At 49.5% G+C, this 22,975-nt stretch overlaps 9 protein-coding genes across 9 annotated transcripts; 4 read left to right on the top strand and 5 right to left on the bottom strand.

Annotated features, from left to right (window-relative positions):
• Positions 1-8: 8 nt before the first annotated feature.
• On the bottom strand, positions 9-1,499 carry FOBCDRAFT_219966 (S-adenosyl-L-methionine-dependent methyltransferase). Its single transcript, XM_031179947.3, has 2 exons — positions 997-1,499; positions 9-943 (listed from the first exon to the last, which is right to left on the bottom strand). Exons 1-2 carry the CDS (start codon positions 1,250-1,252, stop codon positions 72-74), a joined length of 1,128 nt encoding a protein of 375 aa, XP_031045834.2. The 5' UTR covers positions 1,253-1,499; the 3' UTR covers positions 9-71.
• A 726-nt stretch (positions 1,500-2,225) lies between these two features.
• Positions 2,226-3,670, top strand: FOBCDRAFT_27287 (uncharacterized protein). The gene is made up of 2 exons (XM_031179948.3): positions 2,226-2,492; positions 2,543-3,670. Exons 1-2 carry the CDS (start codon positions 2,349-2,351, stop codon positions 3,476-3,478), a joined length of 1,080 nt encoding a protein of 359 aa, XP_031045835.2. The 5' UTR covers positions 2,226-2,348; the 3' UTR covers positions 3,479-3,670.
• Positions 3,671-4,094: 424 nt separating this feature from the next.
• Positions 4,095-7,243, bottom strand: FOBCDRAFT_27292 (P-loop containing nucleoside triphosphate hydrolase protein). Its single transcript, XM_031179949.3, has 3 exons — positions 6,983-7,243; positions 4,473-6,895; positions 4,095-4,418 (listed from the first exon to the last, which is right to left on the bottom strand). The coding sequence occupies exons 1-3, from the start codon at positions 7,100-7,102 to the stop codon at positions 4,163-4,165; spliced, it is 2,799 nt and encodes a 932-aa protein (XP_031045836.1). The 5' UTR covers positions 7,103-7,243; the 3' UTR covers positions 4,095-4,162.
• Positions 7,244-8,124: 881 nt separating this feature from the next.
• FOBCDRAFT_219960 (ubiquitin-conjugating enzyme E2) lies at positions 8,125-9,595 on the bottom strand. Its single transcript, XM_031179951.3, has 4 exons — positions 9,089-9,595; positions 8,968-9,032; positions 8,681-8,905; positions 8,125-8,628 (listed from the first exon to the last, which is right to left on the bottom strand). Exons 1-4 carry the CDS (start codon positions 9,128-9,130, stop codon positions 8,505-8,507), a joined length of 456 nt encoding a protein of 151 aa, XP_031045838.1. The 5' UTR covers positions 9,131-9,595; the 3' UTR covers positions 8,125-8,504.
• Positions 9,596-9,942: 347 nt separating this feature from the next.
• Positions 9,943-11,568, top strand: FOBCDRAFT_219958 (Thiolase, N-terminal domain-containing protein). The gene is made up of 2 exons (XM_031179953.3): positions 9,943-10,268; positions 10,325-11,568. The coding sequence occupies exons 1-2, from the start codon at positions 10,119-10,121 to the stop codon at positions 11,465-11,467; spliced, it is 1,293 nt and encodes a 430-aa protein (XP_031045840.1). The 5' UTR covers positions 9,943-10,118; the 3' UTR covers positions 11,468-11,568.
• A 372-nt stretch (positions 11,569-11,940) lies between these two features.
• On the top strand, positions 11,941-13,713 carry FOBCDRAFT_291232 (uncharacterized protein). Its single transcript, XM_031179954.3, has 3 exons — positions 11,941-12,322; positions 12,381-12,678; positions 12,729-13,713. Exons 1-3 carry the CDS (start codon positions 11,997-11,999, stop codon positions 13,692-13,694), a joined length of 1,590 nt encoding a protein of 529 aa, XP_031045841.2. The 5' UTR covers positions 11,941-11,996; the 3' UTR covers positions 13,695-13,713.
• A 593-nt stretch (positions 13,714-14,306) lies between these two features.
• FOBCDRAFT_27269 (-domain-containing protein) lies at positions 14,307-16,151 on the bottom strand. Its single transcript, XM_031179955.3, has 3 exons — positions 15,714-16,151; positions 15,425-15,657; positions 14,307-15,373 (listed from the first exon to the last, which is right to left on the bottom strand). The coding sequence occupies exons 1-3, from the start codon at positions 16,050-16,052 to the stop codon at positions 14,452-14,454; spliced, it is 1,494 nt and encodes a 497-aa protein (XP_031045842.2). The 5' UTR covers positions 16,053-16,151; the 3' UTR covers positions 14,307-14,451.
• Positions 16,152-19,195: 3,044 nt separating this feature from the next.
• FOBCDRAFT_219953 (RmlC-like cupin domain-containing protein) lies at positions 19,196-20,318 on the top strand. The gene is made up of 3 exons (XM_031179956.3): positions 19,196-19,437; positions 19,492-19,658; positions 19,709-20,318. The coding sequence occupies exons 1-3, from the start codon at positions 19,304-19,306 to the stop codon at positions 20,134-20,136; spliced, it is 729 nt and encodes a 242-aa protein (XP_031045843.1). The 5' UTR covers positions 19,196-19,303; the 3' UTR covers positions 20,137-20,318.
• Positions 20,319-20,398: 80 nt separating this feature from the next.
• Positions 20,399-22,856, bottom strand: FOBCDRAFT_132126 (P-loop containing nucleoside triphosphate hydrolase protein; the record flags this gene model as incomplete). Its single annotated transcript, XM_031179957.3, has 3 exons — positions 20,399-22,626; positions 22,674-22,734; positions 22,785-22,856. 3 exons carry the CDS (start codon positions 22,854-22,856, stop codon positions 20,399-20,401), a joined length of 2,361 nt encoding a protein of 786 aa, XP_031045844.3.
• Between the last annotated feature and the right edge of the window lie 119 nt (positions 22,857-22,975).

The raw sequence follows: 22,975 nt of genomic DNA, 5'->3' as shown, positions 1-22,975 counted from the left end.
ACAAATCATAAGTCAACTTGGAAGCATTCATCATGCTTAGAATTGTCCATGACATCGCCTATTCTATAGAATCAAGTACAGCCTCTTACGCTAGCCCAACTTTCAAATCCCTCCCCTTTCGAAGCCCAAACAACGATGTAATGCGCCGCCAATAACTTCCACTCCTCAACCTCATCCAACCCCTCCAGTGAATCCACACGCCGCTTTTCATCCGCCGATACCCAATTCTGCCAGATATCCTCAATCGTCATATGATACACCTTGCCAAATCCAGCTCTGCTCATTCTTGCCCGTTGGTCTTCCGGTGTATGGTACATCTGAAGAGTGGGCATTTGGATGCGACGCGCTGCTAGGTTCGACACCATCATCTTGCCAAAGGCGTCGTCTGGACGGATTGGTTCGTAGATGATGGTGCCGAGATTGGGTATCCGTGAGCCGAAGAAGTTGATTACATCTGAGGCTTCGGTGGCGGTGAGATAGCAGAGACAGCACTCTGAGAGAAGCAGTGTTGGGATATCGGTTCGTAGACCAGGAAGAGAGATCTCGGGGCTTTCTTTCGTTGTTGCTTCTGTCCCATCATCCTCTTTCGGTGTTTTTGACTGAGAGAACCCTCTCAAGTCTTGGCCGTGGCAGTAGTATTCGCATCCAGTCGGTTTAGCGGACCAGGAGTGTTCAGTCAACTGAGCAGCATCCTTCAAGATATTTCTCAACTTGGGCGTCGCTTGTACAGTCCGCAATTTCTTTGAGGTGACAACCTCAAAATCAAGCTCATGATAGACCAATCCAGGACGCGACTCTGAAAAGAATAGTCGAAACGGTCTTGTATCAGTACCAGCGCCCAAAGATACAACCTGTTTCGGTCCTGAGCCTTGTTCACTATCTTTATCGCCGTCCAGAAACGACTCGATAAGAGTGTCCAGAGAGATGGTGCGGGTATATGTTCCTACACAAGGTGTGAGTATAATTTGGGGGCCATGACGATGCTTTCTAGCACACCTCGATTGATTATAGGAAGTCGTCTTGCCACCGGCCCATCGCCACTCTGCACAAAGTACTGAGCATACGGATCATAAAGATACCCCAAATCAACAGCGCTCAGCCTCGACACCGAAGCATCAGTATCTGTGCCTTGGATGGTAGCATCGTGAGTAACAGCTGATGAGGCGTGACCTCCTCTGCCTCTACCACGGCCTCTCCCTCCTCGAGAACCGCGGAGAGAATTTAGAAGGTTTGGTATCTCGGGGGCGGGCATTCTCTAGTCTGAGGATATCCAGAGTGAGGTTATGGCGGCTTTAGTTGTTCCGGCTGATGGAGCTCGAGCTAGTTGAGCTTGGTGAGGTTGGATAGAATAGAGGGGCTTTCAGTGAATGTGGCCAGTGACGTCGGATAGCCCCTGCAAGCAATGGGAGGTCATGATTGCGGGGCATGCACCTCATTTAACTCACATATTGACAACTGAATAGACAGTAGCAAACAGAGACTTGTAGTTAAATAGATGCGGCATAAAACGAATACATATATCGAGCCGACATAGCCGAGTCAATAGCATGCGCCAACACGAACAGTTTCAGATAAACTCGACCGTTAGCCTACAGTCTCATCACAGCGCCAAGAAGCTCAATCCTCTAGGCATTGCAAAGGTATTAAGAGCCAATCTGCCTCGTAAGCGCTATGAAAACATCGGAACTCTCGGGGCATGAATAGAAATGTAAATTCACAAGGATAACATAAAAGTGCAAGTTGCATATCTGTGAAGACTGAAAAGGCAACGAAGCGCCAATCAAAAGCTTACGTTTGGCATGAGTTTGAGGCAGATTACGTGTATATACGAACGGTATCAAAGTCCTACCTGCGCACCTCAGTTTGATCCTCCAATCCGAATACGGTAATCACCGACTTCACGGTGAGAATGCATGAGCCAAATCATACTAAATAAATCATTGTATTATGGTTATAGATTTTGCATAGATCAAGACATTTAATTCTCAAAATATCACCAAATGTCTTTATCATCCCATCATTAGTTGTTTGCGCAGAGTATACATACGTAGATCAATCAATGCGCCTTGAGGCTGTGCAATTCGCCCCCCTCCCCCGTTGACCCCCTGTAACCGTAAACGCCCTGTTAGATCGGGGGTCCTGGTGCCTAGTTCCAGTGCGCGATCTGCCCGGACATAACTGATAAAGTCCCCATCAGAGCCACTTTTCGACATCCCATTAAACCACCCTCCTCCATCCATCCAACACCTCAGCTCACGAGGATATTCATCACCATCTTCTTTTTTTCTTCCTTTTATCAAAACAAACTGCTTTTTCTGCTCTTTTCCCTTGTATCATAAACTTTCAATATGTTGTCTTCCGCTGGATCGCTGCTTATGCGGCGCGATAACATGCCAAAGCCTGATCTTGGCTATGAGCTTCAGCAACTCCCCGACTGGTCGAGATTCGTATTCCTCGCCAACTTCATCCTCTTCCTCCCTGTCTTTGTTCTCGTAGGTACTACCTTTACTGATGTTTACCTTTGTACGCTAACACATTTCAGATCAACTACACCTTCGAAAAGGTCTTCCCCGTTCTCGCCATCGTCGAAGATGAGAAGCCTCCCGCTTACGAACCTCTCCCCGTTGAGCCTCTCGCCAACGATGATATGCCCAAGCCTGCTTCTACTTCCTCTGTTCCCGTCGCTGGCCAGGGCCGTCCCGTTACTTCGTCTTTCCGAGCTACCTGGCGCCTACTCCGATCTACTGGTGGTTTCCGCGCCATCTTCCGTGGTCTGCCCTGCTTCCTCGCCCAGGCTGTCGTCACGGCACTCATCAACGGCATCACTTATACCGTCATTCCTTATTCCTTTGTTCTGTCCAACTTGATCGGTTCTCTCGTCTGCGTTCAGCTCAGCACCGCCTGGGTTCACATCGTCATCACGCCTCCTTCTCCTCTCAAGTTCTGGAGCCGTCTCCCTCCTTTCAAGACCACTTTCGCCGCCACCTGGAGACCTACTCTCATCTTCTGGGCTGCCTCTCAGATCGTCAACCTTGGCACCTTCGGTGTCCTCTACCTGTTTGGCGGCGACCAGACCACTGAGATTCCTCAGCTCCAGGGTCTCGGCAGCGTTTTCGGCATCCTGCTCGTCGCTGTCCTTCTCCAGGTCGCTATTCAGATTCCCGCCTACGTTGTTCTCGTTCGAGTCCAGGCCTCTCTTCTCCCCGCCGACGCCGACACCATCATTCCTTTCGACCGCTCTTTCAACGGCCTTATCGAGCCCGTTGTTGTTGGTGGCCTCGGCTATGCTACTGTTCGCGACGCCTGGTCCAGCTTCTCCAAGTCTGCTTGGCGCCGTATTGTCATGCTCAGCGTCAAGATCGTCGCTGTCACCTTCGCTGCCCTCTGTGTCATCTTCGCCGTTATCATCCCTCAGGTCATCCTCCTGGCTGCCATGGGAACCGACAATGGTGATGGCAACCAGGACATCAAGTTGTAAATGAATGGTCCGCGCTTTCTACAACTTGTCACTTGATGATATCCCCTTTGGTTAACTGTTTGTTATCCATGTCTGCAAAGGCATGTGAACAGTTTAGATTGTAAAGCTTTCCGTCAAGAATACCACTCTGTTATAGCTCTTTGATATAAGCAAGAAATAAAATAAAATGTTTGTTAGAAATTCAATCAATTCATTGACTCTCTTATACTTCGTGCCTTTAGCTATGTGGTCGTGACAAGACTCATGTAAGCTTCCTCCACTGCTGCTGATATTTGTCTCATCTCCTATCCTCTCTCTCTCTCCTTCAACTCATCTCATCTCTTCCTTCGCGCCCAAAGCGCCAGCCATATAACAATCCATCCGTCCTACCGTGGTCCCATCGCGATGCCTGTCATAAATCCAAATCATCGTAGCCGCCCCATCCTCTATCGCCTTCTTATAGTAGAAGCAGAAAAAAAGAGACAAAAACAGAAATCGGGGGGACAAAGTAGAAAGCAGAAGAGAAGAGAGAAACCTTTTAGAAAGCTTTGTCGAACGGGGCATCGTTGAATGGAAAAGGGGGGGGGTATGAAAAGGAGGAATGTTTGTGTCTAACAGATCTTGCTCGCAACGCCGTGCCCATAAGCAAAAAAAGCAGCGAGCTCTTTTCTTCTTTTATTTATCTTTTTTCCCTCATTATGTTGTCTATGACTTTGTGAAGAACCAACTGGCACGCTTGCTGCTGCTACCGCTGCTGGTGTTGCCTTCGTTCTGGCCCTGAAGGTTCTGGATCGTGGGAATGCTGGGGGCGTCGTTGCCACCGCCGCCTCCTCGAAGAGGCTTGGCGATCCTGCTGCCGGCGTTGGCAAAGCTAAAGCCACCAGGGGAGTTAAGACCACGAGTGCTGCCGGCCTTGGCCAGCTCGAGTCGCTCCTTGACAGCGGCAAGCTGAACCTCGAACCTGGGTGGTTTGTTAGTGGAGTCCATTAGAAAAGGATCATTCAAGGATACGTACTTGTGGTTCGCAGCGGCCATCTTCTCCTGACTATCCTGTAGCAGGCTCTCCAGGCTCTGGATACGCTCATTTCGTGCAATCAGCTTGCGCTCAGCGATAGCAACCTCCTTCTTGAGAGCAGAGTTCTGCTCGACCAGCTGGCGCTGAACCTGGGTGAGTTGCTCCAGGTTCCTCTCAAGGAAGGCCATCTTCTTCTGTTGCGCCCTGTTGTTGGACGATCGGAGAACGTTGTTATATTGCTCTCGAGTCTCGTCGAGGGAAATCTCCAGCTCGACAACACGCTCGCAGCGGTTTTGAAGGTCACGCATGAGACTCTTCTTCATGACGTCAAACTCGGCGATCTGTTGCTGGATCGTCTTGCCGTTGGCCATTGGCGCAGTGGCGCCCGCCTTGACACGCTGTTGAAGATCCTCGATAAGGGTCTTCATTCTTGTGTTTTCAGCAGCCTTCTGGGCAATATCCTCCTTCAACTCTTCGACAAACTGCGACTGAGCAGTCTGGCGGTTCGCAAAAGCGTTCTCGAGTCGGGCCTTGACCTCCTCGATATCTTCAGGGCCCAAGTTACGGGTAAGAATCTCTTCGTACTCGGCCTGGACAGCCTCAAGACGGGCTTCAAGTTCTTGCCTCCTCCTTGAGTCAGACTCGCTTGAGGAAGTGCTGTACATGGAAAGCTCTGCTTGTCGAACAATGCCCTGGGTCTCCACCAATCGAGCCTTGAGTGCCTTAAACTCATCGGGTGCGATGTTGTCGCCAGTTGCACTGAGGTCATGGAGCGAGTCGACTTTCTCGATCGTCTCGGCGATATGGCGCTCATTCTCGCTAAACACATCACCACCCAGGTCGAAGCCAGCCATCATCTTGGCCATTTTCTCAGCCTTTCTCTTCTCCTTCTCGTCGAGAGCGGCACCACTCTCCTTGGCGCTCATCTTGACATCGAGGAGCTGCTGCTTCACCTCGTCGAGCTCGGTGGTGAGCTCCGAGTTAGCCTCCTTCAAAGCATCCATTGTGATCTGAGCTTCCTTGCTCTCGAATGTGAGCCTCTCCAGTTGCATCTTGAATTCGTTAACCTCGGTTGTGAGCTTCTCGTTCTCCTTGCCGACTTTGCTATCGTGATCCTTGAGGTAGGCCAGCTCCTCCTTGGTCTCCCGCAGCTGCTTCTCAGCCGACGCAGCTTGAGACTCCTTCTCCGAGATCTGGTCCTGCAGTTCGTTCTCTCGTCGTAGGAACTCCTCCCTCTCGTCCTTGTCAAGCGGTAGGCTGGGAGTGCCAGCTCGTTCGGATATCGCAGGTGTTTCTGATCGGCTGTCTGATATTAATGAAGGAGTGGATGGTCGTGTCGATGTCCTGGCATCAGCCTTGGTTCTAGCAACGGCATCGGTAGTCAAAGGTGTGGCCCATCTCTCCTTGGGAACAGCTTCACCAGCACGCCACATCTGAATTTCGCCCTCGAGGGAGGAGATGTAGCTCTCGAAGTTCGTAACCTGTCCTTGTGCTTTCTTGAGAAGGGATTTGAGTTCGGCAGGACTCAGCTCGGCGTTGACCTTGGCCTTGTTCTTGATCGACTTGGCTCGCATACCGAATCTTAGTGTACCCAATGTTTCGGCATCGTTGTAACTACTGGGCGAACAGTTGATGATAAGGGTCGTCCGACTGTTACCACCGAGAGATTCTTGCAAGATACGGGTCAACTTGGAGTCTCGGTAAGGAATATGTGAGGATTTGCCATCGGTCAAGGCGTTGATGACCATTCCCAGGGCACTCAAACTCTTGTTGATCTTTTTGGCTTCCTCCAGAGTCTGTCCACTGGCACCGGTCTTGCCAACCTTTTCACTACCTGCCAAATCGACAAGGAACAGCTGTCCGCTTTTTGCTGAGCCGGTTTCGACATTCTTCTGTGTGATGGTGATGACAAAGATGGAGTGGGATCGTGAGGACTCCTGGTTCATGTTCGTGGCGGCGACAGCTCGAGCATTTCCACCTCTCCTCATGACCTCGTACACTTCTTGGACACTCGAGACGTAAATTTCCAAAAGACCTTTAACATATACACCTCGGTTCTTCTCTTCGTGGACGGGCAGGTTGTCGTTCTGCGGTGCAAGCAGATCTCGAATCCTCTCCATGTAGATTTCCATATAACTGACGCGGACGGTGTACTCGATCGTGCCGGGACTGGACATGATGCTGGCAAAGATCTGCTCGACGATACGGGGAATAATACCTCGACCCTCATCGTCGTCGATGTTGGTGCCCATCATGGTATAAGACTTACCGGCACCGGTCTGGCCGTAAGCGAAGACGGTTCCGTTGTATCCATTGAGAATATCGTCGACGGTAGATCGGATCGAGAAGTCGAAAATGTCTTGTTGTTTACATCCCATATCAAAGACTCGGTCAAAGGTGAAGCTACCCTGCGCCTCCTTGGACTGCCGAACATGTTAGCTGTGAGGTCTCACCGTATGTTTATGTTGCTGTGAACAGTAACGCAACGCAACGCAAATGGCAAAACATACGGCGATGGTACAGGTCTCCTCGCCATCGAAAGATACGATGGGCTTTCCGCCCGACTCAAGCTCGACCTTGTTCTGAGGTCGAAACCTGGCCACGACCTTGATACTATTTGCGGACGACATGTTGAACGCAGGCTGTGTGTCACGCAACAAACGTTATCATCGGCCGCGGTGCTGTCGTCCCGAGAGAAAGAAAAAAGTCGGGCTCGATCGTTGGCTGCTCTGAAGCGAACCTTCAGGGGGGGTGAGGGGGGTCGCAGAAGATGCGGGCCGCAAGTTTGTTGCAATGAGCCACAAAATAGCGGCGAGAGGGGGGGGACAACGGGACCTCAAACAAAGAGAGGAGACGAGGATAATAAAGGGATGTTGAGACTTCGATAAAGGGAGATAGCTCTGAACAAAGGCCGAGTCGCGGATGCAGATCAAGGCAGAGCCAAGATGCAAGCAGGGTTTCGTGATTCACTAGCAGGGCGTACGTTGTATATAGAATAATATGCACGATAATGTTGTTTAGGTGTGGTTTGGCGTGCGATCAGCAATAAAAAGTATCGACGACAACAACAAATGAATGCCAACCTAATGTCCAGGTGTGTTGTTGGCAACCAGAGGCGGTGGGCATTTGTTGGAGAACGGGGTCTGAAAGGTGATAGGTCAGACACAGAGAGACGCGCGCCAAGAGGGGCCGAAACGGGGACTCACCTCAAGTGTGAGGGTCGCTCAGGGGGCTTGGGTGTCCTATAATTTAGGGGACTCTTTAGAGGTTTTTGGTTTTTTTTACCCCTTGGAGATTAGGCCTCCCGGAGTGATGTGTCTAAAAAGAACGTTGGACTTTGAGGTTCAGGCCCAGATTGTTGGTCTTGTTTCACTCGACCGACGCAATTTGGAGATTTGCCGGGATCTTTGGCTTACAGATATCAGGTATCGGGTTGCTGCGTCGAGGGGTTCATCATGGTGCTGTCAGTAGTCAACACACTACCTATTATGGCAAATGGCCAATCATTAGCCTCAAGCATTCTTATTAAGCGCATTAAATTGTCCGTTCAGCGCAATGCCTACTTTACAAAGGGAGGATATTAAGTTCATGCAACGATAACAAGCGTTCTTTGGCAAAGTGTCACATGAAACGAAATGATAAGAGTCATTAAACATGTCACCATTCCTCACAAGCAAGGACACAATACACCCCCACCATTTGACACATTCCGCTTCGTTAGCAAGCATAGTTCACTTCGTTGAGAGTCATTCTCGGACAATAAACAAAGGCGCTACAAGAAACATTAAACTCCTTCTTCATGATGAACCCTTGTGATATCATAAGCTAACGTTCCCGGGGCTTCCTGGACGCTTGCAACGCCTCGAATGCAGTTTAGTCAGTTGAAACTCCTCGCACCCCAAACGCCATTTACACAAAATGCTTGCAGCTTTGGGCTGCAGAGCACTTTCATTGTTTGAGCAGCCTGATCTGTACCTTGCTGGACAGGTCGACGTTGGCATACCGTTCTCTGTCCTTTTGAAGTTAGGCCGTTCAGTCTTCCCAGCTCTTCTCCACCGTCTCTCTGACACGCTTGGTGTATTCCTTTCGGTTGTCCTTGTATAGGTTGGAAGCTTCGACGTTCGCAGGTGAACCAGTGTTAGGGTCGTTAAGTAAACTGTTGAAAGATCAGCGTACGCCTTTAATCGGCTACTATTGATGCTGCTCACCTTTGAATACTGGTCAAGACAGCGGCGACATCGTACGTAGGACTCCATCGATTTTGCAGAATGTCGAGACAAAGCTCTCCGGTGGCGTAGACGTTGGGGTGGAACATCTGGCTGATGAACTTGACTTGGGGAGGCTTGTTGGGATATTGCTCTTCGAACTGCATCACAAGTCGAAAGGTGCCATCTTCAAAGGGGGTGTCTGCGGGGCCGATGATGACGGCGTTCCTACAAGACGTATGATGAGTATTTGTGTTCAGGATCGGCGATGTCGACGAGGGCGTACGAACCAGGTCATGACATTGTCTGGTACAGGTGAAGCAGAGACACCAGCGGGAGGATCGGTCTGCATGCGCTATCGTGGGAGTCAGCGAGGTTTGATCTGGGGGCGCTCGTTAAAGAATGGCGAACCTTGAAGTCTCGCATGAGACGGCGACGAGCAGCGGTAGACATGATAGCGACTGGGTCGGAAGGCGAGAACGGATGTAAGGATAGAAGTTGAATGCTGTTGAAAGAGAGAAATCGTAACGTGAATGTTGCACTTGATGAATATTTCTAGCAAGCGAAACGATTTGCATGCACGACTCACTGTCCTAAGATTTGGCGGTGCAAGATGATGAGCGGAGATGGAGATTGGTCATGGACAGGCTGGTCGATGATTCGGATTCCACAGCGGAGGAGTTAGGTGATGCAATCTACCAATCAAGCATGTTTATCGTTCTGGCCTATCAATGCACGGTGAGTGGTCCACTTAACGTCTGTCTCACCTTCTCACCGAGAATGCCGCACGTGACATGGCCGAGCCGCAGCAACTTTGGAGGCATCTTCAGAGCCTGCAAAGCCTTGAATAGTGTTTGATTTGCTTTATAAGCATCAAGTTATCCCTCTTGTCTTAATTAGGAACTTTTCTTGGACAAAATTGATCGCATAATTATACGCTGACTGTCAAAATGCTTATTTTATATCCCCCACTACCCGGAGCTTTCACATGGTCGCGGGGGACGAAGGCCGCTCTGGGAACTAAACTATGGCATTTCGGAACCGACAACCAATTCCGATGAAGGAGAAGCTACTAAATTGAAATGAATTACACGATAGTGATATAGGCAGCGGTGGAAAGAGTCCGTCCTCAGGTCTGACAAAAAAAAAAAGGTACTTCAGACTATAAGCCAATGTCACCGTTTAGCTTGTACCCCAGCTTCGACGTCACCTGTAAAACTCCCCCGGATTTGTAGTCTCGGCACGGGAGAGCTTGTGGCCGCCACCTCGGGCCCTCCCCCGCTGAAAGCCGAAGAGGACCGAAGCGGATGTATATTGCCATATTATTACGATACCCGAGGTCGTCTTCTCTTGCTTATTACTTCAATCCATTCCCATCCTCTTCTTTTCTCTCCGTTCTGCCTGTCCTGTTACGTCTTGATACCCACTCATATACATCAAAATGTCTCCTGCTCAACTAAGATCCGCTGGCCGGCTGGCCCAGCTTGCTGGACATGTGAATGGCGCACGACAGTTCTCTACACGGCCGGCTCTGCGTAAAGAGATTCAGGACGCCTATATCCTGAGCGCCGCTCGAACTCCTACAGCAAAGGTACAGCATACTCCAAATCGATTGGTGTTTGAACCAGCTTATTAACATATTCCTAGTTCAACGGCTCGTTCCTGTCAGTATCGGCTCCTAAGCTCGGCGCTGTCGCTATCAAGTCCGCCCTGGAAAAGTCAAAGGTCCCCGTCGAGAAGATCACCGATGTATACATGGGCAACGTTCTCCAAGGCTCTGTTGGCCAAGCGCCCGCTCGACAGGCCGCCATCTTCGCTGGTCTGCCCAAGGAGATCGAGGCTACCACTATTAACAAGGTCTGCGCTTCTGGACTGAAGGCCGTTGCTCTGGCCGCTCAGAACATCCAGCTGGGTCTCTCTGAGGCTCAGATCGCTGGTGGAATGGAGAACATGTCACAGGTTCCATACTACGTGCCCCGCGCCAGTGGTCTTCCTGCTTTTGGCCACGTGAAGATGGAGGATGGTCTTATTAAGGACGGACTTACTGATGTTTATGATCAATTCCATATGGGCAACTGCGCCGAGAACACTGTCAAGAACTACAAGATCACCCGCGAGCAGCAGGACGAGTACGCTATCCAGTCATACCGCAATGCGCAAAAGGCTTGGGCCGACAAGGCCTTTGCTGACGAGATCGCCCCCGTTACCGTCAAGTCACGAAAGGGCGAGACTGTTATCGACACCGATGAGGGATTCAACGAGGTCAAGTTCGACAAGATCCCTACCCTGAAGCCTGCTTTCGTTCGTGACGGAAGTGGCACTGTCACCGCCGCCAACTCATCGACTCTTAACGATGGTGCTAGTGCTCTTGTTCTCGGAAGCAAGGCCATTGCCCAACAGTATGGCTCTGGCTCGCGCGTTCTGGCCAAGATCTGCGGTTACGCTGATGCTGCCACTTCTCCCATTGACTTTCCTATCGCTCCCGCCAAGGCTGTCCCCATCGCTCTCGAGCGTGCCGGTATCACCAAGGATCAGGTTGCCATCTGGGAGTTTAACGAGGCTTTCGCCAGCGTGATCCTAGCCAACTCTAAGATTCTGGGTCTTGAAGGTGCCAAGGTTAACCCTCTGGGTGGTGCTATCTCACTGGGCCATGCTCTTGGCAGCTCTGGTTCACGAATCTTGACAACTCTGCTACATCAGCTTAAGCCTGGTGAGTATGGTGTTGCTGCTATTTGCAACGGTGGTGGTGCTGCGACTGCACTGGTTGTCCAGCGTGTTGAGTCTGTATAAAAAGGTTTATGAGCTATAACGATAGAGTATTTATGATTGATAGTAGAGGAACAAAGCAAAATAAGATAAAAATTGAATAATAGCAAGGAAGATCATTTCAGTGCAGCTCGTATTTTTACCTGCAATGTGTATGCCATTACTTCTAAGGACCAACTGCTGAGCAGTTATCATGATCTCTCAGTGCAGGGTAACATGATGAGCACATGCGATCCCATGTTATTGATAAGCTGTCATGATGAGCCATCATCTCACATAAAATAGTGGTTTTATTCCACTGGCAAAGTTGAATTACCTCTGAGTGTTTGGGTTAAGTTCATTGGCTAATAATAAGACTGTTCCGGTTAGGAAGTGTTTAGGAAGAACAATGGGGGATGTTCTTGCTGCTCTGTTCACTGAGACAGTGGAGCCATACTATTTTCCACTCACTCACTGACCCAACTCTCCCGGAAGCTCAGCTCAACCTCACCTCTCAACTCAATCTTCACCCTCTCTCTCTCTTCTCTCCCCTCAATCACCACCATCACTCGCGATGCCTCTAGTCCTCGACTTTCTCACCCAGATCCGCAATTTCATCCGCACTCAGAATGGCGACGAGCTTCGCGCCTGGCTCCAGGTAGAGCCTAATTCTCCTCAGCAATATCACAACCTCGCATCTGAGCTACGCTCCCAATTCCGCCAACAGGGTCTTGACAACATCGTTGAAAGGACACTACCTCAGGAGGATGACGTCCCGGAAGGTCAAGCTACCGTGTGGCCTGGCTTTGTGGCCTTTATGAAGGACTACATGGCCTTTTGGCGCGACGTCAATTATGATGATTTGCTGGGCGCGCATCAATTGCTTAGTGGGCTTGTCAAGTATGATACCAAACATTGGATGGATAATGGTCATGAGGACTAATCTTTGATATCATAGCTCTTGCGCAACTGCTTTTGCTCACCCAACCTACGGCGCCATGCTACTCAAGACGAGCATGTCCCTCTCAGAGACGCTGGCTCGTCTCACAATGTCTTTGAACAAACGCCCTGACCTGGCGCGTCGTCTACGTGCCGTAGATGAGGATAAGAGCATCGCCGAATCTTCAGCAGAAATCATCCAAAAGATCTTCACAACATGTCTCACAGATCGATCTAGCGGTCGTTATGCGAAACCAGAGGGCAAAAAGGTTGGAGTCTACATGTTTGCCAACCTTGTTCTCAAGCTTCTCTTTGCAGTATGTGACAACCCAATATGTTATAAGATATGTCGCTGACCAGATAAAAGTGCCGAAGAACACATCTCGCCAAAATGATCTTTGTCAATATTTCCACCATCTCTCCGCCACTATCTCTCTACCCAGCTGCTCAGCGCGTCACATTTCTCTACTACCTAGGCCGCTTCAACTTCTCAAACAACCACTACCTCCGGGCTGCGCTGTGCCTTGAAGAAGCATACCTTCAGACCCCTTCGCAGCTGGTCTCTCATCGGACAAACATCCTCACCTATCTTATTCCCTGTAATATCCTTCTTGGACGTTTTCCATCACAAGTATTGCTTCAACGCCCAGAATGTCAGACTCTAGCGCCTGTTTTCTTCCCCATTTGCCAGGCTATCAGATATGGCAACTTCATCCAATTTCAACACCACCTTGCGCAACACGAAACATGGCTCTTCGAGAAGGGCTTGCTTTTAACCCTCGGTAACCGACTACGACCTCTGCTCTGGCGCTCACTAAGCAGAAAGACTTTCCTCCTCACATACGTCCCGCCAACCGATGCATCATCCCGAAAAGCCGCCACACTTGACCTTGCAGACCTTCATACGCTCGGGGTATACCTTCAACACCGCCTTGAAGGTTGGCTCCCAGCAGGACCAAACTCACTTGGTCGTTCTCAAAGCGTCAACCCTCTCCTTATGAAAGCCCTCGAGAACAATGCTCAAAATCCCGAAGCCACGTCCACACTAGCTCCGCCACCCGGAGGGCCCAAATCTCTCCGGCCAAATGAGGGTATGATCTGGGGTAACGCAGAGGTCACATTCGAGGACGTGGAGATGACCGTCGCAACGCTTGTTCAACAGGGTTTGATGCATGGGTTTATCGCTCATGGGCAAGGACGATTTGCAATCATCGGTGCGAAGGCCAAGGGCAGCCCTGTGCTTGCTGGCTGGCCCAACGTCTGGCAAATAAATCGAGAAAGGAGATATGAAGACTACGATCCTGATGAGGTACCTGGATGGGTCAAGGAGTAAAAAGAAAGGGGAGATGGACAGTTGAGCTAGATCACCTAGCTTGGATACTTGGATCATAACTCATCTTGATGGCGTTTGTATAATATCATTTCCTGTATGATACCCAGGGGATAATAAGATTAGAGTATGGCTATAATATGAGGATGTACTTGTGGCAATCAAAACGACCAGACACATATTTCTTTTCCAATAGCTGCGTGCGACAACGTTCATCACACCCATTAAATATGTCTAATCAAAAAAGTGTTTTTATAATAATAAGCCGAGATGGCCGAGCATCATCCCATCGACTAAACCACACCATCTCCTGCTTTTCTCAACAACCGTACAAGAAGTTTCCCCCTAAACTCTCTGATTCATGTGTGCATACGTCGTTAATCGCGAGAATAAACTTAAAACCATCGCTTGTTTTCTCCAAACATCCAAAAAGTCTCCAATGTGTGCAAAAAAGGGTATATCGACCGTGAAATGAAGCGTTGAAACTTGTATATAATGCCCACGGGCCCACAAGAGCCCAGACAAGGGACTCTTGAAGAATATTATACCCGGGGCGGGTATTAGCAACTAGGCTTCCCAACAGCCAGAGGACTGCTGAGTAGTCTAGTAATAAGACAATAGACACTATCGCCGATAGGTAGTTGGCTTGATAATATATGTAAAGTACCAGTAATAAAGGAATGTCGTAGAAAATAGTTTCTGTGAATAGAATGCCAGCTGCGTCAAGACAGTGGTAAATGGTCGTCAAAGGATATAGAATTTAGAAGAAACAAGCGGCGGCGATGAATGCGACGACAAGGCCAGCGACAGCAGTGTTGCCTTGGTGGCGACCTGCCTCGTTTTCCTTGGACTGAGTGGGAGCTGCTCCAGAGTCGACCTCAGTGGCGGCAGCGGTCTCCTCGGACTCGGAGGAGGTGTAGGTTGAGGTTCCGTTCTCACGGAAGATACCAGGCTTGACAGTAGGGTAGACCTTCTTGGTGGACTTGTGCTTGGTGGTCTTGGAAGTAGCAGAAGTGAAGATGGTTGAGGTAGGCACCTCCGTGGTGGTATCGGAGGAAGTCTCTTGCTCGGTGGTGCTGCTAGTCTCAGCAGAAGAGGTAGTCTCAACACTAGTAGTGGTGGTGGAGGTTGAGGAAGTGGTGGTAGGGAGTGCCGAAGTGGTGGGCTCAGCGGTAGTCGAAGGCTCCTTGGTGGTAGAGACAACAGGTTCCTCAGAAGTGGTGACCTTGGCCTCTGCTGTGGTAGAGGGCTCAGCCTCAGCAGTAGAAGACTCGGTCTCTTCATCGTCATCGTCATCACCGCCGGATGAACCTTTGCCAGAGGAGAAGGCAACGATCTGAGCAGTGCTACCCTTCTGAACGGTAACGACACAGAAGGCAGCGCCACCAGCACCCTTAGCGGAAAGGCTGCTGCCAACATTGCCCTCACCCTTAGCAGGGTCGATCCTGCAAGGAAGACCATTGCAACCACCGTCGGGGCACTGGATCTCAACACCGAAGTCGGGCAGCTTGCTCTTCAGAGCCGAGTCCTCCCAGATGGGGTTCCAACCAATCTTGACAAAAGTCTGACCGTTGGACTCAGTGTTAGCACCAGCAACGTAGGGGCTCCAGTTACCAATGGGCTCAGACTCGGTACCCCAGATGCAGCCCTCCTCACCAGTGCCAGGGGGGTTGATGTAGAAGCTATATGATCGTTAGAGATCTTCGATGATCAACAAGACTCAAGTGACTTACTGAGCAGCGGTGGAGCACCAGTACGAAGATCCGGGAACAGCCAGAGTGGCGCTAGAAGTGACAAGAGTAGGGATAAGCATAGCTTCGTTACCAGGCAGGACAGTCTGGCACCAAGACATTTTGGAACCACACTTGTTAACAGCCTCAATGGAACCAGTGCCAGAAACACAGTTGGGCTTGCCCTCAAAAGGCTTCTCAATTTCACCATTCTTGTTACAGAAGAGACCTCCGTTCTGAGAAGTGTTAGTTGCGTGCATCGAAGTTACTAGATAATACAGGTCAGGCGTACCATTGAAGCGGGATACTCATAAGTAGAATCCGGATCCCATTGGTTCATAACCATACCGGGCTTGCAGGCAAAAGGGCAGTAAGACCCAGGCTTGCACTCCTGATCGGGGCTCATAGCCCAACCGGCGTTCTTCGCATCGGGAGTGACGGCGACCATGTTGGGGTCATCGGTAGGGAACTGGCATTGTCCACCACGCTTCTCAAGAGTCGAAGACTGAACGGGAAGATGTTGTCGCAAGTGCTCAAAACCATTGTGACGGTGACCGTGTTGCTTGCCAGCGACCATTGATGGCGCAGACAAGGCGCCCAGAAGGGCAGCCGAAAGGTTGATGAGTCTCATTGAGATTGTCGTCGATGGATACGAGTCGATTTCGTTTCGGTAAATTCCAGAACGGTTGTTCTTATTTTATTGCGCGAATACCTCCAGTCCTTCAACTATTGTCACAAACGAGACATATATCCTGACGGGCGTTTGGTAAAAAAGAGTGTAATTGTCGTCGAGCAACAGAACGAGTGATGCAGCTGACGAGGAAAGTCGATGAACTCGCGGACCAGCGACAGAAACGTTTTAACAAAGCAAGGAAACAAAAGAATGAGTGACAGGCAAGGAAGCAAGGACATGAATATTAAGAGATCGACAGGTCCACGAGATGGATATGGATCCCCAGGAAATGAGCCATGGGCAGAAGCGCGGACACCAGCGCAGTCACCCACAGCAAGGAGATTGAGCCGTGGGCGAGGCCTCGTCTGAGTGGGCTCGTGGTCAGGCCCCATGCTGAGCCATGGCCTCACGGTACCTGCATGGAACTGAGAGACCCTGTTCTTGTGTGGATGCCCTCCTGTGACGGGGGGGTCGAGTAATGTAACCGTCTCCAATCAGACGTTGGCATGTCTGACCCCTGGCCTCGATCTAGCCAATCCTGTTGAGACCGTGCCTGGTTCGAGTTCTTGGCTCAGGGGATCACGCTCGGAGCAGATTAGAGTCAACCATATCATGTCAAGGTGATGCTTAATTGTGCAGCTGTCGATGCCAAAGAGGGATGACTCTGCGGCCATGGTACCAGCATGTTCGGAACGATGGCCGGATGGGGCAACGGCATCGTTTTCCATGAAGACTTGCTGTAAGAGAGATCCTGGGGTTCAGGTCATCTAACCACCATTGTCTCGGTTCCGCTTCTCGTTCAGATTCAGATTTTGATTCTGGATTGTCTCGTCCCTGTTTTTAGGAACTGGCGTCCATGTGTCATTGCACTCTCGACACGCTACCCCTGGACGTTTTTCTGTGGCTTGCGACAGAGACTCACATTGGTCTGCTGGCTCTTAAAGCCCCTGGCGAGTGGTTTTTCCCACAGCCTTTGCAACCATAGTTCCCGGGCCAATGTGTGTTTGGTTAGCGTTCAAACAGTCCCCAGACGGTTCGGAGCCACAACTGACAGCCTACTCAACGCGTGCTGTGCCACTCACAATTGGCCAGGGAGACGCGCTTGGCTACTGAATTCAAGAGGGCGAGTCAGCTCTTCTCGTCGAAATAAGATTGATGGCAGCAGTCACCTTCCAAAGAGGGGTCAGTAATTTCACTGTTTGTTAGTGTATTCGGCTGAAGATCGACGTCATGCTCCCCTGTTTAGTGTGAATGGTCAGTGGAATAAAGTTGACAATATCCGTACGAGAAACGACAAGTTTCGGGATAATATAAACACTTTGGCGCCATCTCGATTTTTATGAGCCGCTTATACGAGTAGTATAAGGTAAGTTGAAGATATCATGAAACAGAATGACAGGACGAGATCGAGACACTAACACTCACACGTGACTCAACAGCTTCCTTCCCTCTTCGTAGAGGTTGGCTCGATAGGTAGGTACCTATCTTACAAGACTTTCGCATGGAATCTATCGCGTTTCGAATATCGGTGTGGTTCAAACTGAAAACTATCTTGGAAATTCTCAATCCCTTTTCCTTCAGCTGAACGATGCATTGAAAGAGGGGCATTACACGATACGAGCCACCGATATCGCATCACTGAGGATCCAAATGTCGCTTAAAATCGCTAAACCTTCCTAGGATTTATAGCATCCGGGGACTGATCAATGCATATTATCCATGCAATGCGATAAGGACAAGCGATTCATGCTCGCCTTTACATCCTGCCAGTGGGAATTGATAAGTTGAAGAGGTGTCAGGAGATATGGTGAGAGGATGATATGTCGTAACGGTCACCCCTATCCATTCTGCCAACTTGTAACGAAGCTGAGATCCTGGGGTCTATGGCAATGGAATGTCTCGGTAGTTTAGTAGCATCAATCAAGCATAGTTTTTCTGCACTATGATTCAACTGGAATCTGTACCATGCCAAGCCATTACTTGTGACAAGAGCCCATTAAAGGGAGGGTTGAGATTGAAGCAAAAAGAAACGATGCTCCAGGGTAGATCTAGGTTTTACGATCGAATCAATCAGATCGTGGTCGGTAGTTGACGGTTCCAGAACTGGGCGTTTTTTCCAGTGGATAAAGTGTAATTTTAAGCATCGAGAGCCATGTCTCGTCTCAGCTCAAAACAATAAACAATGAATATGACGACCTCCAGGCGGGAGTGGCGTACGGCATAGAAGAACAAAGTGGATGATGACCTGCATGGCGCTGAAGCCACAATGATAGAAGGTTTCAAGTTTCAACTATTGGAGTTTGTTTCTGACGTCTTGGTTACGAAATGACGATATCGAAGATCTACGAAACATATGGCTGGAACGTCTAATATAATTGACCTTACACTACCCATTGAAGTTGAACTTGGTGACTTGGACATGTTTCTCTGAATGATGTGCTAACAGGTGCTTGAATGTTGTAAGAACCACAAAGCAAAGATAAGCGAAATGTTTACAAACAGTGGGGATGTTTCCTTTCATTCTAGACAAGAAACAAAACATCTTCAGATCGGCTGTGCTTCCACACGTGGCCCATAATAGAGGCGGATGATAATTATAACCAGATGATAAATCTATGAATAAACCCAGCTTATTCCTCACTCAACCTGGGGAAACCTGGCCAACAAACCTAACAAAACCATCTCATTCGACACTTTCACCGGATCATTCGGTCTCCGTAAGAACAAAATGCCGTTGGTGCTGACAGGAATCCATCGCAGAAGCGCTTAGTCGATTATTTTTGGAGGAGGGGGGTCGGCGACTACTGCGCGTTGGCGTCCTTGCACAGCCCACGAACCCTCGAAATAGCGGCAAACCACCAATCAACGACTCTCGCTCAGCACCAAGGCCGCTAGGATGAGGCTGGTAAACAAGACGGATATGCCATCTTCCGTAGGATGTTGACTATTTTTGACTGTGCAGAGCCTCTGAGGCTGTCTTGTTCCTGGGTCTGACAGCTCAGCATCGTGAGTCTTGTGCCTGGGTTCATGTGGTTATCTGATGGTGAGAATGGGTATAAGAAGATGGTGGTATCCGGTTGAGATTGGAGATATCATTCATAGCATCACTCAAGCATTACAAGCATTACAAGCCTTACAACCATAACAATCTCATCTCATCTCATTCTCCTCTTCAAACTCTATACTTCAATATCTCAACATCATTCACAATGAAGTTCACCACTGCTCTCGTCTCCGCCGTCCTGGCCTTCACCTCCTTCGCCGAGGCAGCTCCTCGCAATACTCGACGAACAGACTCTAGCAAGCCTCTCAGTCTGACTGCCCAGCTTCGACTAGCTGATACGTAAGCAGCCCCCAATGATGACTTGGCTAGGACACATGACTAACATATCACCAGTGCCGCTGACCGCTTTGCTCTTCTCCCCGAGGACGATGACTTTGTCTTTGACTTCAACAAGAAGCAAGATAACCCTGGAAAGGGCGGCGAGCTCATCGCTGCTAACCGTGCCAACTTCCCTGCTCTTGTTGGTACTGGCGCTGGTATGGCCTTTGGCAGAATCGATCGTGAGTTTCTCTTATACCATCTCTAAATAGCAACACTAACATATAATCAGCCTGTGGCATGAACACTCTTCACGTTCACCCTCGCTCCGCTGAACTCCAAGTTGTCACCTCCGGCCGCCTCATCACCGAGATGGTCCCCGAGAACGGCGTCCTCGACAAGGATGGCAAGCGTCGTGTTATCCGCACTGAGCTTACAGCCAACATGATGACTCCCTTCTACCAAGGATCTATCCACACACAGTTCAACCCCGACTGCGAGCCCGCTACCTTCATTGCTACTTTTGCAACTGAGGACTTTGGAACTGGTCAGATCGCTGATGAACTTGTTTCTCTGAGCGACGATGTCATTGCTGCTACCTTCGGCCAGAGCATCGCCGGTGAGGATATCGACAAGGTCCGGCAGGCTGTCCCTAAGAGCATTGCTCTTGGTGTTGATAAGTGCCTCGAGACCTGTGGCCTTAAGAAGCGATCCATCTAAGACGGGTCCTCCCTTATCTTTCTTTCTTTCTTTCAAGTCATAGCATGGAATGAGCATGTGAGCGATGTTTCTTCCCCTGGCGTTATTCTTTAGTTCAGTAGTATAGACGGAGATACCCTAGTTCTACGCAGTAGATTTTGATAGGATCCGGCAATCTGTTTATTTATAGATAGCATTTGGTACATATTATACAAGTTTTTCTTTCACCTAGTTTACATACATCGTGATACAAAGCTTCCATCATGCCCTTGACTCCATCCCTCTACAGACCCTTTTCGCGATGACCAACGACCTTGGCAAAAGAGTCAAAGGACATTGTCATCGAGTGCCGTCCCGCAGTCTTGCTTCTCAAATGATTATCATAGTCCAGCATCTCCTTGTACGGGACCTTGGCAATAATCTCAACAACCCTAGCCGAAGACTTCTTACCGCGCAGAGAAGTGATAGAGTCATATGGATCAGGAGGGGTGTAAATCTTGGAAACGTCAATATGATCCTCGCCAGTCGACTCAGCAGACCGATCATTGACTTCGAGAACTTGACCACCAGCACCAGCAGTGACATCATGCTGTACCGTACCGGCTACAACCTCTGGACATGTTATGTTAACATGCATGATAGGCTCGAGAATGCCGATCTTCTCTTTCTCGAAAGCATCGCGAAGAGCAGCCTGGACGGCAGTCCTAGCGGCAGTGCTGAAATGTCCTCCCGTGGGAGTTTCACAGGCGCCGGGTTCTGTGTCCAGTGTGATAGTAACGTGGCACCCGTGAATGGGAGCTGCACGACGAGGGCCCCTCGCCAGACCTGCAATAGCTCCGTTGAGAAGCTGCGCCCTCGCCTCCTCAGGATCAAAGTCAAGAGTGCTAGTCTCGTCTGTCAAAGGGATAGCAACATGGTATATGTTACCGTCTCGTTCGACGCAAGACTCTAATAAAGTGTCGTGATGATGATCCTCGAGTGGCGATAGGACAACGGTACAAGAAGCTTTGCCGGGCTTCCCTGCGACGGGACGGTCAAAGACTGTGTACTGTGGCCGTGTAGGCTCTGTGACGCATTCCTTGTAGTCAACTTCGATAGGACCGAAGTCGGCATCGATCTTGTACTTTTGCTTCATGTTGTATAGTGACACATCGAGATGAAGCTTGCCCATGCCCTGGATTGTGAATTGTTCTGTTTTGGGATCTCGGCTGTACCGTAGACTAGGGTCTTCTCTTGTTGTATTTTCCAAGGCGATTTGAAGTTGTTGAGCAGCAACGTTACCATATGGCTCAACTTGTAGGAATGCCACGGGCGGTGGAATCTCAGGAGGTCGAATCTTGACATGACGGAAGTTTTCAGGAATGGCCTTGTTTGCATTCATCGTGACAAGTGTATCGCCTGTACGAGCTTTCTTCAGTCCTCTCAAAGCTCCAATCTGCCCGACCCCAAGCGATTGAATATCCTGTGTCTTGTTGGCAGCAATCTGAAGAATGCCCATGGGCTTTTCGTGTGTTAGAATGTTGGTGTTGAAACTTGATGCGTTTCTGGTAAGAGTGCCGTGATAAACTCGCACGAAGCTGATGACACCCTCCTTGGGATGGTTGAAGACCTTGAAAACTGAAGAAATAGACGCAACCTGGTTCCTCGCGGACTTGGGGCTGTTTTCGAGAACTTCTGTCAAGCGATGCTTTGCTGATCCGACTCGGACTTCTGCTGATGGACGTTCGTCTGGGCTTGGTAGATAATCTGTGATAGCGTCCATCAATGGCTCAACACCGATATGTCGGAAGCTTGAGCCAGCGAATACTGGAATGACCCGACCATCACCACTTCTGATGACTCGTCGAATAGCCTCTTTTATCAAAGCACCATCGATGTTTTCGTTCTCAGCCAGAAACTCATCCATGATAGCCTCATCAAAATCCGCAAGACCCTCAACCAAAGCCTGTCTCGCAGTCTCAATCTCTGGTAAAAGATCTTTGTTCGAACTTGAGAGTTTCTCTTTCAGCTCCTCAGTATCGTATCGCTTCTTTTCACGTTCCGACTTCCATCGGTATCCGACTCTGTTGACAATATCAATCACACCAACAAAATCCTCTTTCTCCCACCAAGGGATCTGACAGACAAGCGGCCATCCTTTCAGACGCGTACCGATCTCGAGGACGGCTTTTTTGAACGAAGCACCCTCTCGATCAAGTTTGTTGCAGTACACTATACGGGGTACTCTGAACTCATGAGCGGATCCCCATACTCTTTCTGTGTGAGCTTCAACGCCTTTGACTGAGTCGATGATACAGACTGCTCCATCGAGAATAGGCAGACAACGGTCAACTTCGAAACGAAAGTCTTGATGGCCGGGAGTGTCGATGAGGTTGATTGTTTTTGCGTGTTCTCCAGGTGCGAGTGCTTGATGTTTAGGCCAGTGGAATGTGATTGCTGCTGATTGAATGGTGATGCCTCTTTCTCGTTCCAAGTCGAGGAAGTCAGTTACTGTATTTCCAGAGTCGACATCTACATTTTGTTAGTATATTTGGTCAGTGAGTCTAAGATATGCCCACCTCCAACACGTTGCGTGACACCACTATAATAGAGCATTCGCTCAGTAGTAGTAGTTTTTCCCTGAGTAACATGAGAGCTAGTCATTAAGTGATGCCTGATTTCTTACTTACAGCATCAACATGAGCTATAATACCAATATTTCGAACGTTGTGAAGTTGAGTATCATGATGAGCTTGATGCATAGCTCTACGACTCAAATTCATGAGCTCTTTATTGCGCCATTGACGGGCAAGACAACGGCCCGAGCCTTTTACAGCCGGGCCATTCCGTAACAAGGATAAAATAATCATTCCAATCTCGG

This window comes from Fusarium oxysporum, chromosome IV (genome assembly GCF_013085055.1).
Source record: "Fusarium oxysporum Fo47 chromosome IV, complete sequence".
NCBI lineage: Eukaryota > Fungi > Ascomycota > Sordariomycetes > Hypocreales > Nectriaceae > Fusarium > Fusarium oxysporum.
This window is presented reverse-complemented; position numbering and strand designations above follow the sequence as displayed.

Coding starts and splice junctions, on each gene's coding strand:
- FOBCDRAFT_219966 (XM_031179947.3), bottom strand. CDS start 1,252: ATGCCCGCCCCCGAGATACCAAACCTTCTAAATTCTCTCCGCGGTTCT. Junction 944..996: donor ACTTCCTATAATCAATCGAG/GTGTGCTAGAAA, acceptor CACCTTGTGTAG/GAACATATACCCGCACCATC.
- FOBCDRAFT_27287 (XM_031179948.3), top strand. CDS start 2,349: ATGTTGTCTTCCGCTGGATCGCTGCTTATGCGGCGCGATAACATGCCA. Junction 2,493..2,542: donor TCCTCCCTGTCTTTGTTCTC/GTAGGTACTACC, acceptor AACACATTTCAG/ATCAACTACACCTTCGAAAA.
- FOBCDRAFT_27292 (XM_031179949.3), bottom strand. CDS start 7,102: ATGTCGTCCGCAAATAGTATCAAGGTCGTGGCCAGGTTTCGACCTCAG. Junction 6,896..6,982: donor AGGAGACCTGTACCATCGCC/GTATGTTTTGCC, acceptor CATGTTCGGCAG/TCCAAGGAGGCGCAGGGTAG. Junction 4,419..4,472: donor ATGGCCGCTGCGAACCACAA/GTACGTATCCTT, acceptor CAAACCACCCAG/GTTCGAGGTTCAGCTTGCCG.
- FOBCDRAFT_219960 (XM_031179951.3), bottom strand. CDS start 9,130: ATGTCTACCGCTGCTCGTCGCCGTCTCATGCGAGACTTCAAG. Junction 9,033..9,088: donor GTCTCATGCGAGACTTCAAG/GTTCGCCATTCT, acceptor CTCCCACGATAG/CGCATGCAGACCGATCCTCC. Junction 8,906..8,967: donor CCAGACAATGTCATGACCTG/GTTCGTACGCCC, acceptor TACGTCTTGTAG/GAACGCCGTCATCATCGGCC.
- FOBCDRAFT_219958 (XM_031179953.3), top strand. CDS start 10,119: ATGTCTCCTGCTCAACTAAGATCCGCTGGCCGGCTGGCCCAGCTTGCT. Junction 10,269..10,324: donor CTCGAACTCCTACAGCAAAG/GTACAGCATACT, acceptor ACATATTCCTAG/TTCAACGGCTCGTTCCTGTC.
- FOBCDRAFT_291232 (XM_031179954.3), top strand. CDS start 11,997: ATGCCTCTAGTCCTCGACTTTCTCACCCAGATCCGCAATTTCATCCGC. Junction 12,323..12,380: donor TTGCTTAGTGGGCTTGTCAA/GTATGATACCAA, acceptor TTGATATCATAG/CTCTTGCGCAACTGCTTTTG. Junction 12,679..12,728: donor TTCTCAAGCTTCTCTTTGCA/GTATGTGACAAC, acceptor ACCAGATAAAAG/TGCCGAAGAACACATCTCGC.
- FOBCDRAFT_27269 (XM_031179955.3), bottom strand. CDS start 16,052: ATGAGACTCATCAACCTTTCGGCTGCCCTTCTGGGCGCCTTGTCTGCG. Junction 15,658..15,713: donor ATGAGTATCCCGCTTCAATG/GTACGCCTGACC, acceptor AACACTTCTCAG/AACGGAGGTCTCTTCTGTAA. Junction 15,374..15,424: donor TGGTGCTCCACCGCTGCTCA/GTAAGTCACTTG, acceptor ACGATCATATAG/CTTCTACATCAACCCCCCTG.
- FOBCDRAFT_219953 (XM_031179956.3), top strand. CDS start 19,304: ATGAAGTTCACCACTGCTCTCGTCTCCGCCGTCCTGGCCTTCACCTCC. Junction 19,438..19,491: donor CAGCTTCGACTAGCTGATAC/GTAAGCAGCCCC, acceptor ACATATCACCAG/TGCCGCTGACCGCTTTGCTC. Junction 19,659..19,708: donor GGCCTTTGGCAGAATCGATC/GTGAGTTTCTCT, acceptor ACATATAATCAG/CCTGTGGCATGAACACTCTT.